The 17260-nt window shown below is 37.9% G+C and overlaps 1 protein-coding gene across 3 annotated transcripts in view; it reads left to right on the top strand.

Annotated features, from left to right (window-relative positions):
* LOC114046851 (CDK5 regulatory subunit-associated protein 2-like) overlaps positions 1–17260 on the top strand; it is a 144203-nt gene that overhangs the window by 48522 nt on the left and 78421 nt on the right. For all 3 annotated transcript variants that reach the window (XM_027867409.1, XM_027867408.1, XM_027867410.1), the window contains exon 12: positions 2053–2271. In XM_027867409.1, the coding sequence (XP_027723210.1) occupies positions 2053–2271 (219 nt within the window). The remainder of the gene's footprint in view (positions 1–2052; positions 2272–17260) is intronic.

Below are 17260 nucleotides of genomic sequence, written 5' to 3'. Positions count from 1 at the left end.
CAGTAAAAATCATTGGAGGAATTGCAGGGCAATTGTTCTCATAGCACGGAATTATGTATTCATTTATGAAGTTAGTCACTATGCCACTCTCCTGCTCAACAAACTTCACCACCTCACTGGTGCTTCCTAAGGTAGTAACACCCCAATTCAGCATTTAAAGCCCTTCACAATCTAATTCAAACCTATTTTTCCAGACTTGATAAGACTTCATTCTTCCTCACACAATTCTCATTCCAGCATACATAGACTATTTGCTGTTTTCTATCATTCTATCTCTCATGTCTATGCTTCCGCACAAGCAATCTCTAAAACCTGGGATGCTCTCCCTCCTTACCTCCACGTCTTGAAACCCCTAACTTCCTTCAGTGCTGGGCTCCAGTGCCTCCTCCTAGAAGAGGCCTTTCCTGATGCCCTGATGAGTACTATTTCCAGCATCTAGCCCAGAATCTGGCACATAGGAAGAACTTAATAAATATAGATTTAATGAATGAACTTAAACTTATAGATAGACTAGATAGTTTTTGTAGATAGACTATGAATATGAAATTATAACACTGCAGTTTACTCCCCTGTAAAATGGGAATACAACTTCTATTTAATTCAATTCAACAAACATTTATTAAGCTTTAACTTTGTGCAAGGCACTATCCTGGATGGAATATGGTTTAAGGACAATAATAGCTAGCTGGCCTAGTGACTAGAGTGCATGAAGGACAGATATGAAATTAGGAAAGGTAGGTGGGATTCAGTTTCAGAGGGCTTTAAATACAAGGTTGAGCAGTTTATACTTTATCTTAGAGGATGAATGTGTGTGTGTGTGTGTGTGTGTGTGTGTGTGTGTGTGTGTGACATTGATAGATGTGTCTTGCCACAGACGCTAGCAGATACTTCCATTAAACTTGGTTTTCACCATTAAAAGGGTTAACACACTCTCCACTGATGCATTCTAAATTATGGCTCAAATGAACATATGACAAAATTCTTGTGCCTTTTGATAGCAGGCCTGTAACAGTAGATCTTCCTTTTCAGAGTATAGTCCTTTAAAGGGTTAACTGTAAATTAACCTTTTTTCTGGGGAAAACTGACAGCTTAATATTGATGGAGGCTGAGGTCAGCTACTCACATAGGCTGTGTATGTAGCCCAGACCACTGTCTTAGCCTTCCTGTCTATCTCCATTGTGACCCTGAGGTCTTTGTGCTTTTTTTGTCTCCTATGACTATATAGAATTCCAAGTGTCAGTCTGGTTTCTCAAGGACAGGTGTTCTTAGCACACTTAGCCCTCATACATACCTTCTCTGCTGAAGCTGTCATCTTTTCATTTCACTTAGGCCCTTTGATGTTGACAGCTGCTCTCTTCTGAACCTTTGACCTTTGCTGGCTTGCCCCAAGCTCATCACAAAGTGATCTTAATCCATCTGTACTCTTCAGATGACAGTCATTTTATTTCCACTCTATTAATAACAATACATGGCATTTTTGTAGCACCTTTTGATTTACTTACAAAGTGCTTTACTTATTTCTTGATCCTTTCAACTATCTTATCACAGTGTTTTGTATATAATAGGTACTTAATTTAATACATGTTAGTGAGATTGATTTGAAAATCCCCATGTAGTGGCCAGTATAAGGAGTATCCCTACTTTATAAATGTGGAGACTGGTGTGGAAAAAGTGCGTTGTTCAGGGTCGCATAGGGCTGCCTCACATGTGGAAGGGACTTGTGCACATGTAGTACTTTTCCCACTCTTTCCCTTTAAACTCTGTGAGGGTTTGTCAAGCTAACTTTACAGCTCCTCTGTACCCTTTTCCCTGCTAGACACTAGATTTGCAGTCAGAGGACCTACCTTCAAATTTCTGCTCAGATACTTATACCCTCATCAGCTTAGGTGAGTCATTTGCCTGTTCTGAGCCTCGGGTGGTAAAATTGAGGGTGTTGGACCAGATGTCTCTAAGTTTGTCCCTTTAATACCTAAATCCTTTGAAATAGCATAAAGTAGGAGCTTAGATTGGTTTGTCTAATACTGATTGTAGATATTTCTTTGCCTCTTTCAGGGGACTGAAGATTTTGAGACTATTTTGCTGGAAAAAGAAACCCTTTTAGCACAGCTGCATGCTGAAAATCGAAGGAAAGATACTGAGAACCATAAACTACAGCGAACCATTGAAAAACTTAGCCAAGACATAGATGATTTTCAGCATGAGAGGGAGAAATTGGAGAAGGAGTTGGATGAAGCCAGGCGACAGAAGAGTCATGGAGACAAAACCATCAATGTGGTTATCACTCCTTCTTGTCTTTTAGTGGGGTTCTCAGATGGGAGCACAATCACTAGGGGGTTTTTATGTTGTTTCATGTTTGTACCTTTTTTTAAAGAATCTCCTAACATAGGCTTCTAGAGCACCAACAAATAATAACTTGTTTTCTTTACAACAACCATATGAGATAGGTAGTATAAGCAGTATTAATTTTTTACCTTACAAATGAAGTTTCAGAAGCTTCAGGGCATGAAATGACTTGACCGTGATCACATAGCAAGAAATTGTTAGAGCAGATCCTTGAGCCATTTAACTTCAGTGATTTTTCATGTTGTAGGATATGATTGCACTAAGAATTATCAGTAACATTGTCTTTTGTTGTATATCTCTCTTCACATCAGTGGCTCTTAAAGGATGTGCTATAAAATTTTGGAAACATGTTAATGCAGATAAAAGGAAATTTGTAAAAAATTTAATATAAATTTTATTTACTGAGTATGTGTAGTATGGTGAGTATAATATTAAAAAAATATAAATGAAACACCTTTTACACTTGAACACCTAAAAATCCATCAGATCTTAAACTCATGAAGAGCTCAACAAAAGGTGCTATTATTATTGAAGGGAAGCCGTGCCTGTGCAAGTCTCCACACTCTGGTAGTGTGGCCAGCTTCACCATTTAGTGTGCATCCATTCCTCATGGCTGCTATGTTAGAAGCTCTGGAGGGAATCAGTAAAGTGCCGATGGCTTGGTCGGCAGCTTGAGGCTGTGAAAGAGCATGTGAGTAACATCTGGGAGACTTGAGGTTAAGTCTTCGATTTGACTGTAGAACCTTGAGCAAAAGCTAACTGTTGTAAGTCTGTTTCCTCATTTGTGAAATGAATTGGTTGGACTAGATTGGGCTTTGGCAAATCATGACAGCCAGTGACCCACGAGCTAAGAATTGTTTTTACATTTTAAAAAACAGTAAAACTATATTAAAATACATATTTCTCAGGCTGAATAAAAACAGGCTGAAGGCTGGATTTGGCTTATGGACTGTAGTTTGCTGACCCCTGTACTCAATGTTTGCAGGCTATTTTGATTTCTCTTCTTTATGTTTGACTCTTTTGTATTCTGTGAACCTTTCCAGCTCTAGGAGTCTATAATTCTCAAGAATCAAAAAAAGTACTTATAATTTCTGATATTTTTTATTGTCATCGGTTCACATGTATATAATTTGAAATAATTTGTCAGACCAAAAAAGAAACAATCTGAATGCAAGTGTTTGTGTTCTTTTAAAATGGTTATTCTTGATTATCCCTATTTCAGTTAGCACTTAAGCTCTCTGAGCCTCAGTTTCCTCATCTAGAAATTGAGTATTAGAATATTTACACCATCTCACTTAAAGGGATATTGTAAGGGACGGATGAGAACACATGTGAAAGTGCTTTGTGATAAATAGAAAGGTGCCACCTGAATTCCAGCTGTTATCAGGCAGGAGTTTGTGAGCCTCTGAAGTTAAGGGCCCCATTATTGTGCAACTTTCTAAGGACAGGATATGTGTCTGGTGCAAAACAGTATGTAAAATGAAGTGATTACTTGGTGCTGTAAAAGTTGAGAAAGGCAGGACCACTGTGGGCTAGAGTAGTTGGGGAATGTGCATTCTGCGCTAGTCCTGGGGGTTGGAAGAGAGTGGTACATGTCTTGCATTGCTGGCCTAGGTAGAGAAATGCAAAAATACTTTATCAGAGCATTCATAGTAGTTGCTACTTGATTTCTGTGTTAACATTGTTTGGTGAAAGGCCTTCTGGTTTAGTGGAAAGAGCACTTGCCAGGAGACAGGATAGCTGTTCTACACCTAGCTCTGCCATGAATGTGTGTAACTCTGGGAAGCACTTTTCTTTGGTTCTCAGTTCCCTTATCTGTAAAATGAGGAATTGGATTAGGTGGCTTCCAGGGGCTCTTTCAGCTGTAAGTTTTTGTCCTTGTTCTAACATTCTGTATTTTAAGGTTGCTTTAAGCATTTCTGTATTCTAAGGTTCGTTCTAGCCCTACAAATCTGAAAGGTTTTTAGAATGTTGTTTTTACAGGAAGATGGAATTTGGCACTTTATTTTCCCTTTTGCATAAGTTTTCTTACAGTGTAGGTTAATACTGAGAACTTTACTTAACTTCTGCTGACCTAGTATTTTCCGAGTTTGCTCATGTCTAGAACAGTTCAGTATTTTATCCCATTTCAGCAGTTCTGCATCTGTCTACAGCATAACTGCTTAGCCTTTTTGTCAGTCTGGTGAACCTTATGGACCTCTTCTCAGACTATTTTTAAATTCATGAAATAAAGGACATAAGATTACCAAGGAAACCAATTACATTGAACTAGTTATTGTATTAAAAGAATAAACAAGTTCATGAACTTGAGGTTAAGAATCTCTGTAGTGTCCAGGAATCTTATGTTGACCAAGCTGAGAATTGAGGCCCAGCGATTTGTGCTTGGGAAGTGGCATGGAATCTTTCCATGTAGCCAAGATTTTTGTTTTGCATGCTGAATGCAGCGGGAGAACACAGTTCTTTAGATTTATCTGTCTTATCAGCTTGTTTCAGTTAACTAAGCACTTTAATTAACTAAAGAGCTTCCTACTCACCAGATGTTGCTGCATGTGGATTAAAGGCAAGACCTTTCAGTGACCTATCCTGTTGTAGGCAAGGGAAAAGAGGGATTTGTTTCCTTTGTATGCCAAGAAAGGCCTCATAGACTCTTCTTGGAGTGATGTCTGTGACTCTTGCCCTGTCATGACATTCTTGTCCACTAATACAGAAACAAGGAGAAAAAGAGAGGAGATGCCTCTTTCCCGGTAATGAGAGTATTCCTATGTTAGCTTCAATATAGGTTGTGAGAACATCCAAAAGCTAGAATTAGAGCATAGGTCTCCTGATTTCCAGTGCTTCTTACTTTCCACTCTACCGTGCTGTTGCATATGATGCAGTAAAACTTTCATCCTAAGACCCTCTGTTAACAGGCTCTCTTCCTTGTAACACATTTCCACAGAGGCAGGTGATAAGGAAGCAAGTCAAATATCAGTTCCTTGAATGTGTCCTAGATTCAGTACACATTCATTGTCAATGCACACAGCCATGGGCAGTGCACATGTTTAGAAGTTAGGGAGCCCAGATTCTAGTGCTAGCTTTGCAACTAACTAGCTGTGCCAGTTACTTTTCTTTCATCTGTTATATAAAGAGGTTGCATTCGATAATCTTGAAGGACCCTTCTATGTAGTCTATGTCCCAAGATCCTCCCCACTTCCACTACTTTCTGTGCTCTAACGTTCAATGTTATGAGGTTTTTTAATTCTAATGGTTTATATTCTTATATTCTAACATTCTGTGTTCAAAGGTCCCATCCAGATCTAATATTCTCAGATTCTCCTTTGATTTTTTACATGTAGTCTTGGATATTGTGATCTAATTTTCATTACAATGATCTTAGAGCACCGCAATGGCCATTAGTGTGCAGTGTTCAAGAAGAAAAATAAAGTTATGTACTTTAGGATGATTTTCAGTAGCTCAAAGTTTAAAAAAAAAACAAACTACGACAACAAAACCCCCAGTTAACTTGAACCATTTTATCTAAAATAAGTTTGATTTTATCAAGCTGGCGGGTTTCTAGCCATTAGGTCAATATATGATCATCTTTCCTTATGGTCTCTTTTTTGAACCAACCTGGAAAATAATATGGGAGTATCTCTCTATTGAAAATAGTCTTTTTTTTTGCTTTTTGGTAAGGCAGTCAGGGTTAAGTGAGTTGCCCAGGGTCATACAGCTAGTAAGTATTAAGTGTCTGAGGGTGGATTTGAACTCAGGTCCTCCTGACTCCAAGGCCAGAGCTCTATTCACTTCGCCACCTAGCTGCCCCTAAATATTTTTTCTTTGTTTTTCTTTGTTTGTTTGTTTTGAAAACAATCTTCCTAAAAAGAAAATTTAAAGCATTGTTGTTATGTTACTTTATGCCACCAGAGGGACCCAAATCCTCGTAAGCAAGTTCAGGAGCCTTTTCATTCAGCGTTTCCCAATCTGTTTCTTAGCTTCACTTAGTGTCACAGCTTCTTTGTGCTGGAAATGGGGAGCTGCCAGAAATCACACATCCTTGGCTCCCTCTGAAATTTCCACTTGCCTCTTTGCTCTGATGTCTGGAACGAGAGAGCAAGGACGAATGATGCTTATCCTGTGTGAGTGAAAAGGAGGGCCTCAGCTCTCTCAGATGTGTGATCTTTTGCTGTGGCTCTCAGTATTTGGTGCTGGATGGGAGCAAGTCACATTGTTTTTCTTCTCCCTTGTAAGCAACATTTATTAGAAATCAGTTTAGAGAGTATTCCCTTGACTGTCTTATAATGCCCTCATCTGTCACTGGAGCTTTTGTCATCTTACCTGACAAGTGCGTTCTTCAATACTTGGCTGTCTTTGCTCTGGAGAGGCATATCTGCTGGCTGAAGACCAACAATCTAATTAAAGTTGTACCCTTCACCCGGCTGGCTAATCTAGTGTACTTTGACGGGGAGCAGTTTTAATTTTAGGGCAGTTAGACTCAGAACACCTCTAGTACGCATTTCTCACACTCCTGCTGGTTGATGGATTTCTGGAAATAAGATCATAACAACATTAGGAACATCTTTTGGCAAATAATCATCTAAACGTGCCACCTTAAAAAATGTTTTTGCATTTCTGAACTGTGTATTGTACCCCAAACCTGAAGAAATGAGCTTTAACAAAGGTTTAAACCTTACTTGGCTATTTGTATCAGGTATGTAGCTAGGGCAATCAGTATTTTTCTAGAATAAGGTGGTTTTTAATGATAAATTGGAGGAATTTCAGTCATAGCAAATCCTAGCCTCTTTTAAGAGGCACCTAGCTCCTTCTAAGTTTCTGGGTACCAGGTTAGGTGCATATTAAATGTATGGTAGTTGCTAACTCAGAAACTACTACTACTACTACTACCACTACTACTACTACTAGTAACAACAACAACAATAATGATAGTAACCAACATTTCTGTAGTGCTTTAATGTTTACAAAAAATTTTCTTCCCAATAGCCTCATAATTTAGATAATGTAACTGTTATTATCCTTGTTTTTCAGGTGAGGAAATTGAGGGTCATAGAGGTGAAGTGCCTTGCTTATGGTCATATGTACCATGAGAGTTAATGTCATAGTAGAAACTTGAATCTGGTATATCTCTTAAAGCCTAATTCCAATGGAAGTACAGAGTTGTCTTTCTTGTGGCAAGTCACCAGTCAGTCAATCAGTGCTATGCTCTGTGCTAAAAGCTGGAGTTACAAGGCAAAAGCATGAAACCAATTCCTGTCCTTAAGGAGTACACCAGTCTACCGTCATCTAGTCAGCACATCTAATTAATAAGTAAGATTTCCTGGGGTCAACATTCACTAGTCAAGGCAAGAAAAAGTAAATTTTTTGTCCCAGCATCCATGGTAACCTCTGTTCTTCACAAAAGGGCCTGTCTGTGCCTTTCAAGCTTTTTTTTTCCCCCAGACTGAGCTAGTCAAAAGCACTCTTCTTTGGAGTAATGCCGAAGTGTTTCACTGGCCTGTGAGAAGGGATCAGCAGGCACTTCAGATGCCAATAACATCTTTGAAGAGTCTCCCATCAGCTAATGCCATCTCAAGTTGGAACAGCATCTTTTGGGACACTGAAGGCTAGAATCTTGTGTCCTGTTTCAGGTTTTTGTTTCTGAATATTTTTATAATGGAGCTTCAGAATAACCAGTGTAGGATTATGGGATTGTGGATTTTTTTAAAGTTAGAAGATGCCTTAGAGGCCATTTGTTCCAACCTTTTGCTTTTATAGATCAATAAACTCAGGTCCAGAAATGTTAAGTGACTTGCCTAAGATCACATCGGTATTAGAGAATCTAAGAACTATAGAACACCTCAGAATCTTTCTAGTCTGAACTTGATCAAGCATTCCACCTTACAGCATTGTTGACAATTGGTTATTTAGCCACTGCTTAAAGATCTCCATCAGAGGTAACAAGTAGTAGAGCCGTGATTCAGGCCTATGTTAGTCTAGGGCACATTCCTTCACACCACTTTTCCTCTTTATCAGCCTTGCTGATCTCCCGTTTCTCTACCTCTATCATATTTATGGTCTTTCTTATTCACTTGGTTTTATTCTAGCGTATGTACCACTGAAGTCTTATTCTGGGACTTCTCATAGTAGCGTGCAGGTGGACTTATGTTCTGAGATGCAAGAAGCTCTGGCAATTCTTCAAACTGGAAGGGCTTTGGACATAGGCCAGTGATGGGCTAATGGACTGTAAGTCATCTGAGTACCAGCTTAGCTCAGTTCAGAGAAGCTCATCACCAAGGTGGTTGCAGGGTGATGAGTTTTTCAATCACAGCCATTCTTGAAGTCATGCTGCTGCTAATAAGTCTACTAAGTCACAGTGGGTTGTAGTCTGTATTGGAGGACTTTTGGGGGGTTACTCACATTGAAGACATCTCTTATCTTTGAAGAATTCTGTCTGTTTTTGTTTTGTGTGTCAGTCTTCTCTTCCAAATCACTTTGTAAGGTTCTTGAGGACAAGAGCCATATCTGACAGTTCTTCCATGTAATAGTTCACATTTTAATGCTGTCTGCAGATTGCTTTCTTCATTTAAGTTTTGTGTGGGCAGTGATGTTTTATTATTCCCATTTTACAAATGATGAAACTGAGGCTGGGGAGGGAGCTATAACTGGCCAACAGAAACATTGCTAGTAAGTGTCAGAGTTGTGATTTGAACTGTAGGTCTATTGCTCTTTCTCTTTCATAGTTCTGCCTTTTCTTGTCTTTTACAGACCTAGTGTGGGGCCAGGTACTTAGAGGATATTCATTTATGGACAGACTGATTTATTTCCTACTGGTTAGATGGGGATAATTTCAGAGGGTATCTTAAAATTAATGATAGTTCTACAGAGTGAATTTATGTGCAAATATTTGAAGGTACTCCCTGAGAAGAACGGCCGACTTTCTGACAAGAGAAACTTGATAAGATAAAATTTGATGGATGAAAAACTTCCTCTTCTTTACCTGACCAAAGATAAAGTTTAACAAATTCAGTTTAGAAAGAAATCAAGTATATGGCCTTTTATTTCTTATGTAAATATACAAAACTCCAAGATCCCATACGTAGGTGTGGTCTCTTTTCAAATTCTGTCCACAGTTCTAATTTTGTTAAGAGACGGATGTAGCATTCAAAACTTTTTCCTCTCTTTTGGTCTAGAGTTTTCTAACAGTGTATTGAAATGGAATTCCTAGGAAGCATGGGAAATTTCAGTTGTTCACTTAATGTTATTTTCCTGAACTCTTAGTATAACATGTGTTGCTCTAGAATGGAATTTAGGAATGAAATCCTCTTGGATAGGATCCAAAATAGGCCAATTTTACATCAAAGTATCAGAAGATCCTGTTTCATGTTGGATGGACCGATTTTCAAAGACCAGGCTAGTTTTCATTAATTTCCTAGAATTTCACCTTGTAAATCAAATAGGTATTTATTAACAACTTATTATGTACTCAGCCCTAAGTTTGTTGCTGTTGGGGTGAGGAGGATGACATACAAAAAGTGAAAGACATGGTCTTAACCTTCAGTTAAGCACAGCTGAGGAAGTAAAACTAAGAGACATTGAAACAGTGAACTATAGAAGACACCATAATTAAGTATTGAAGAGCAGAAGTCCTGAAGATAGGAAAATCAGCGAAAGGTGGAATAGTTAGAGAAAATTTCCTGGGAGAAGTGGGACATGAATTGGGCCTTAAAGGATGATAAAGATGATAAGAAAAGAGGTAAGAGGGCATTCTGGGAAAAGAGAATGGATTATAAACAAAAGCACAGAGGTAGGGAGGAACATCATGGTATGGCTTTCGTGTTAATTTTATAGCCATTATAGGAAAATATGTTGAGAGGCGTACTCGTAACATTTCAGTGTTTTGGCATAACTAGAGTTTATGAGAATAGTGGCTCACATTTCTCTAGTGCTTTACAGTCAACATACAGCTTTCTTGTCAGCACCTTTAGGAGACTGGTAGTACAAATTTTTTCCCCCATTTTACTGGTAAGGCAACTGAGTCCCAAAGAGGTGAAGGGACTTTTCCAAGTTCGCCTAGCTAGTAAGTGGTAGAAGTAAACCTTGGACCCAGATGCTCACACTTCCTATCCAGTGTGCTTAATTCAGCATCATGCTGCCTCTGATCATGAGAGCTGAAAGAGACTTTTGACATCATTTAACCTGCTTCTCTTTCCTCCCTACCTATTTTATAGATTAGGAAACTCCAGTAGGAGAGGAAATAACTAGCTTAGGGTCATAGATCTGGCAGAGCTTAGATTCGAATGTAGATCTCCTGCTTCCTAGTCCAGCTTTCTTTCCACTATACCTCACCAAAAGAGAACATTTGATAGTAATCTGAGATTAACACCTTTTGGGAGAAACGAGTCTGATTATTGCTTTATATTTATTGAATGTGATTTTTCTTTTTTTATTCATTGAACAAATACTTATTTGGTCCCTATTTTGAACAGAGCATTGTGTTAGCCATTGGAGGAGATACAGAGGTTAGATAAAAAATGACTCCTGTTTAAGTGGAACGTATTGTCTAGTAAGGGATTCCATTTTAAAGGAATTATTTCCTCTTTTCAAAAATATTTTTTAAGTATCTGCTATATTTTTTCCCTAGTGATATCTTTTGTTTTTATATCACTTTTATTTCTGAATCTGTCTCCTCCACTTTCATGTAGTAAGTCATCTCATGTAATTAAAAATAAAAAAGAGGGAAAAAAAGTAGTTCAATAAAGTTTATCAACACATCAGCTGAGAGTGACAGCACACGTAATGTTCCATACCCGTGGCCCTAACCTGTGCAAAGAAGGGAATGAAGAAACACCTACTGTGTTAATAATTTGGTGGGTGCCTTAGGAGCTACAAAGATGAAATAGTTTGTTTTTAGGGGCAGCTGACAGTACAGTGGATGGAGGGCTCTTCTCAGAGTTGGGAAGCTGTGTGACCTTGGGCAAATCACTTAACCTTTACTTGTCTCAGTTTCCTTATCTGTAAAATGTGGATAATAGTAGCACCTACTTCCCAAAGGGTTGTTGTGAGGATCAGCTGAAACAGTGCTTAGCACAATGCCTGGCACGTAGTAGGCACTATTTAAATGTTAGTGATGATGATGACGATGATGATGATGATGATTATGATGCTAATGATGATGACTTGTTCTGCTTTGGTATGGGAATTTAGAAACCATTCTCGGTTATCAATTCCAAGTTCTCTTTCCTCTGAATTCTCCATACCTTCCACTGACACATTGCTTATTATAACTCCACTTGTGCAAAGTAGAAAAGGTGAGGCAAGACAGGCAGTATTAATGTTACCATGGTAGCTGTTTCTTTCTCTTCTGAGGCAGTTTTCAGTGGACATACTACTTTTTGTTAAGCCATATTTGCCTTCTCTTTATCACATCGATGGGTTGCTAGGCCCGAAGGAATTTGTAGAAAAGGCCTAGGTCTCAGGTTTGACAATCCAAACTTTTCTAATCTGCTTTTATATCAGGCCACTGTTGTACCCCTTTTTAAGCACAGATATTATGAACATAAGGAAAACAAATCTGTGAATGAAAAACAAAAGAAAACAATTGGACTTCATTTTGAACCTCTTTAGAAGAGGGGTCAAGAAAATAGTGACCAAACCATCTGAAATAGAAATGGTATAGTGGAAGAACCCTGGATTTGGAGTCAGAAGACTTGGATTTAAATGAGAGCTCTGTCAACTTCTTATATGAACTGGAGCAAGTTACTTAACTTCTGTGGGTTCCATTTTTCTCACCTGTCAAATGAGGGGATTGGACATGAAATCTCAGTATGGTTTTGGGTATGGTTCTTGTGAGAAAATTATAATTTGTTTTGACATTGGTTATTCTTATTGGTCAATGAGCTCAGTTGTGATGGTGGTACTAATGAATCCGAGGTCATAGTAGGGAGGAATAAGAATAACAGTACATATCTAGCAATTTTTTAAAATTAATTTATTTTTAGTTTTCAACATTCACTTCCATAAGCTTTTGAGTTTTAGATTTTCTCCTTTTCCCTTCCCTCTTTCTTCCCCAAGATGGTGTAGCAATTATTTTAAAAACTTTTAATTATCCTTTTTTTTGCTTATTGATAAAATGCAATCTCTAGAATATCAATATTCACATTGATTACTAGGAGCCTCAGTTTAATTAAAAATTTTTTATATAAAAAGTTTGAGATTGAGAAGGCAGCATACTGTAGTGGAAAGAACACTGACTGGGGAATCAGGAGACTTCAGTAGACATCTAGCTCCTTATTAATTTATGTGGCCTTGGATAAATCAGTTTTCCTCCATGGGCCTTAGTTTTCCCATTTGTAATGAAGAGGTTGGTCTATTACATCTCTAAGGCCTTTTCTAGCTCCAACATGCTGTGATTCTAGGTTTGATTAATTTAACCCAGCATTACTCATACATGTCTTTGGTCTATACATGTGACAGGAAAAGAAAACATGAATATCTCATTGTAGTCCACATTCTCATTACTAGAAACAGAAACTCAAGATGCAATCTTTGCATCCAGTGGGCAGTGTGTTACTCTGTTATCAACAACAACTGGAAGAAGAAAACTTGTATGTCTGTGTTGTGAAAATTCTGATGGTGTTGTGTTAATGAGAAAAATGTAGCACTATATTAATGCATTTTATTTAAAATGATTGAAGTTCCTTAATCTAAGTGGTTGAATTAAAATTTTAAAAATCAAATGAAAAGGAAGGAGGAACAAATTGGTACTGAATACCCACACAATAGAGGTTGAACCAGCCATCTAAAATAAGGTACTGATGTAAGTTTGCATAAAGAAAGGAATCGAGTCCAGAAAATTATTTAAGTGGATTTGTAATTACTGCACGCATAAAGAGCACACATTCTTTATTTAATGTGTTATATAAACATTTTTAAAATTAAAAGGCAAAAATTGAATGATCTTTTGAGGACAGCATACAAATTTATTGCAAATATAAAGAGCAACGTAAATTGCTTAATAAAGTATTTTGCATTCCTTTCAGTTCTTCCTAACAACCTTAGGTAGATGTGAATGATTTCTAGTCTATTGCTAAGCAAATTGGGGTCATGCTGCAAGTTGGTGACATAAAGAAGAACTGAACCCATACCCTTCTGATTTCTACCCTTTTGGATTATTGAATCTATCTGCATTACTCTCTTGGTTTTCAGTCAGAACAGTGTCCATTGGGAGATGACATATTTTGAAGGGTTTGTGGTATTATGGATTTAAGAATGTATGTCTTAATTACAAAAGAATTTCTAGCTAGAACATTTTGAGCACTCATTACAGAACATCCCTAGCTTTGAAGTATATGTATCAAAAAGACATCTGTTTATGGAAAGAAGTATATTTTTTCAATAGGAAAGAATTATTATTAGACAAATTTGTTCATGAATTCCTTGCTGTTCATTCAGCATTTATTGTGCATCAAAACAACACCTTGTACTCTAGGTACTGAGGCTAACACAAAGGTAAATACCCACCCTAGTGGGAAAATAGACTACAGTCTTGTGTCCAAGTGACTTGTGTGCAAAAAGTGACATAAAAGAGAGCATATCAAAAATGTCTGTTTGGAAAAGGAAATGGGCTATGTGGGGAGATCAAGGGATAGCCAATAACTTAATGCTTCTCTGCTTCTTGTAGAATGTTGAAGGATGTGGAGGAAAGCCTCCAGTGGATTAGGTGGCTGCTTTAGAGGATTTGAGAGAGTATATGGGCAGGAATTTCACAGGAGGAGACAAGGTAGATAGATGGTGATCTGCCTTTTGAGTGAGTGCTCGCATCAGGGACATTATAGATTTGCTTGCTGTAAAACTGTTAGATCCCAATATTTGATTGATAGCCTTCCAAAATGGTTAGAGTGTTAGAGATACATAGTTTGCTGAGTAGTGAGCTAGTTTTTTTTTTCTTTTTAACCTTGCACATAACAAGTATTCTTTGGCCTTTGGGTTTTTAGACCCTTTTGTAGCATAAATAGCATATGTGATCTAGAAACTTTTGAGAAAAAACTTTTTGAGAAAAAAATATGGTATTAAAATGTGGAGGTGGTCAAGAACAGAAATTTCATGGTCAAATCAATAGAAAAAATTTATTTGGCAGAGTTTCTCTTTAACATTGCATAGATACCAGTCAAGCATGCATGCTAATATACTTGCTATTTATCCCTTGCTCTTGCCACATAACCAGTCCACCTTCTTTTCCAATCACATGTCTCTTTGATGACATCTTTTATGTTACTTATTTTGTACTGTTCTTAGTTGGTAATGTTTTGGCATATTCTCATCCACCTGGTGCTTCTCTGTTGCTCTTTACATTAACTTTCCAGTTTAATTCTTCAGATACTATAGTATTTCATGATATACTGTTTTACAGTATCATGGGAAGAATATTGTTAAAGAATTGGGACTTTATTTTAGGGAGAAATTTAGAGTGATTAAAAGTGCAGTACAGTTTCCCAAAATTAATACAGCTCACTCTTCTGTTCAATTCTGGGCCCATCTTGTTCTCCAAGCACAATGTCTGTTGGTTAAACTCATGCCCATCTATCTGCATATTGTAGACTAGACCTGTGGTGTCAAATTCAAATAGAAACAGAACCCTGAGGGCTGCATGTTGTAGTATATTTTAATTTTTTTTCTTTTCAAACATTTCCCAATTACATTTTAATCTGGTCCACCGTTTAAATGGTTAGTCTCCATTATGTAAAGGGTTCTGGGAATACTTTTGTAGAGGAAGATATTATTACCCATTTGTTCTGATTGTTAGATTGGGAATTTAGGCCTTGAGTGTGCTCTGTTGTTAATTTACTAATTTGTGGAAAGCTGATTTAACCTCTGTGGTTATAGAGGGGTCAGGTCTAGGATGAGAGTACATTGAGGTAGTGGCCTTCATTGTATTGTATTGCTTTAGACATCATTTGTGATTCCTCTGTAAGACTGGGAGAGAACTGTAATTGTGGGGTGAAGAAGGGGAGGAGAAGGAAGAAGAATGAAGGGAGAAAGAGAGAATAAGAGAAAGAGAGTGAGAGATTTTCCTTTGTTTCTTATTGCTTGTTACATTGTTCTATGGGACTGAAAGAACTCTAGTCCTAGGAGGAGGTGTAGAGTATAGATTGCAGGGGGTCACCATCCCCAACTTCACCTCTTAGAGTGGTAGGGTAGAGGAGTGGGTACCTTCATTCCAGTTTGAATGGGCATTTATTAAGTATTTGCTACATACAAGGCACTATGCCAAGTGCTGGAGATACAAAGACAAAAGTGAAGCATGATTCCTGCCCTTAAGGAGCTTACATTCTGTTTGGGAATACATATTAGAAAGAATGAAGTAAATGCAAGATAATTTGTGGAGGTAGAGAACAGGGACTGTGGAGAATCAGGAAAGTCAGGAGTGAGTTCCAGCAGATAATACAGATCTACTTCTGAGAACTTATTTTGAGGAATGATTTTTAAGATAATTTGTGAAATAATAATATATGACATTTTATAGTGCTTTATATTTAGAAAGCACTTTCATTGATATATCATTTGATCCTCATTACAGTTATCAATGCGATGGGCAGAAATTATGTTGCCCATTTTACATGGTCAGTGTCAGTAACACATGTTGGAGTGAATGATCTTAAATAAACTTGCAATGATATGATGATGATGATGATGACGATGATGATGCCTGTCATTTATGTTATTTATGCCTGGTACTTTATGGTTTGCAAAACACTTTACAAATATCATCTCATCTTATCCTCACAACAACCCTGTGAGGTAGGTGCTATTATTATCCCCATTTTACAAATAAAGAAACTGAGGCTGAGAGGTTAAGTGACTAGCCTAGTGTCATACAACTAGTAAATGTCTGGAGGAAGGTTTGAACTCATCTTCTTGACTCTGGGCCCAGTGCTTTATTCATTATACCATCTATGGAAGCATTTTATATTCATAGATGGATAAAAATGTTAGGTCTACAAGCAGACTTTAGCAATCATCTAATCCAGGTATCGGCATAGCTAAATCCAGCTACAGCTGAGAAGGGTTTTTTACATTTTAAAATACAATATAACTTTATTTAAAAATGAAAAAAATAATTCTAGCTCACTGGTATATAAAAGCAGGCTTCAGGGTAGCAGTCCAGATTTGGTTGTCCTGGGAAAACCATTCTTAGCCCATTCTTAGTTCCTGGACCAGCCATACAATAGCATGTGGAAGGCCAAATTTGGCCGTTTTCAACCCCTGATCTGTTTTAGTCCTTTCATTGTTGTTTTTTTTGTGGAGCCAGTCGGGCTTAAGTGACTTGTGCAGGGTCACATAACCAGTAAATTTCTGAGGCGGGCTTTGAAGTCAGGTCTTCCTGACTCTAGGGTCAGAACTCTATTCACTGCTCCACCTAGTTGCCCCCTTTTGTTTTATAGGCAGTGAAACCGAGGCACAGAAAGGGGAGATAACTGTTCATCATCACATAACTAGCAGGTGGTAGGATAGTAGCTCAAAGCCAACTCAAAACTCCTGGTCCAGTGTTGCTTTCTGTTATAGCATGCTGCCTCCCATGAATACCTTGTAAGTATCAGGGGTATCAACAGTTCCTCCAGTGGAGGCAGTGTGACCTAGTAGGGAGAGAGCTTTCCTTGGAATTAGGAAGACCTGGGTTCAAGGGATGCCTCTAACATACTGGCTGTATGACATTGGGAAAATCACTTAACCTCTGAGTCCTCCTCCCACCCCCTTTTCTTCTGAAACTCTTTAAAATGAAATTGCAGAACAGTTGTTGAACCAAACGTTGGTTTCATTTTAAAGAGACGGGTGATTCCTTCCACCAAAGAAATCACAGATCTAGAAAAAAAGTTATTTGGTACTGGTACTAGTGAGTACTTTTTTCCTTGGAATTTGGTTCTAATGTAATAAAGCCTTTTGACCT

This window comes from Vombatus ursinus, unplaced genomic scaffold (assembly GCF_900497805.2).
Source record: "Vombatus ursinus unplaced genomic scaffold, bare-nosed wombat genome assembly UNPS02014786.1, whole genome shotgun sequence".
Classification (NCBI taxonomy): Eukaryota; Metazoa; Chordata; class Mammalia; order Diprotodontia; family Vombatidae; genus Vombatus; species Vombatus ursinus.
Note: the sequence above shows the minus strand (reverse complement) of the source record. Positions and strands in the feature narration are given on the sequence as shown.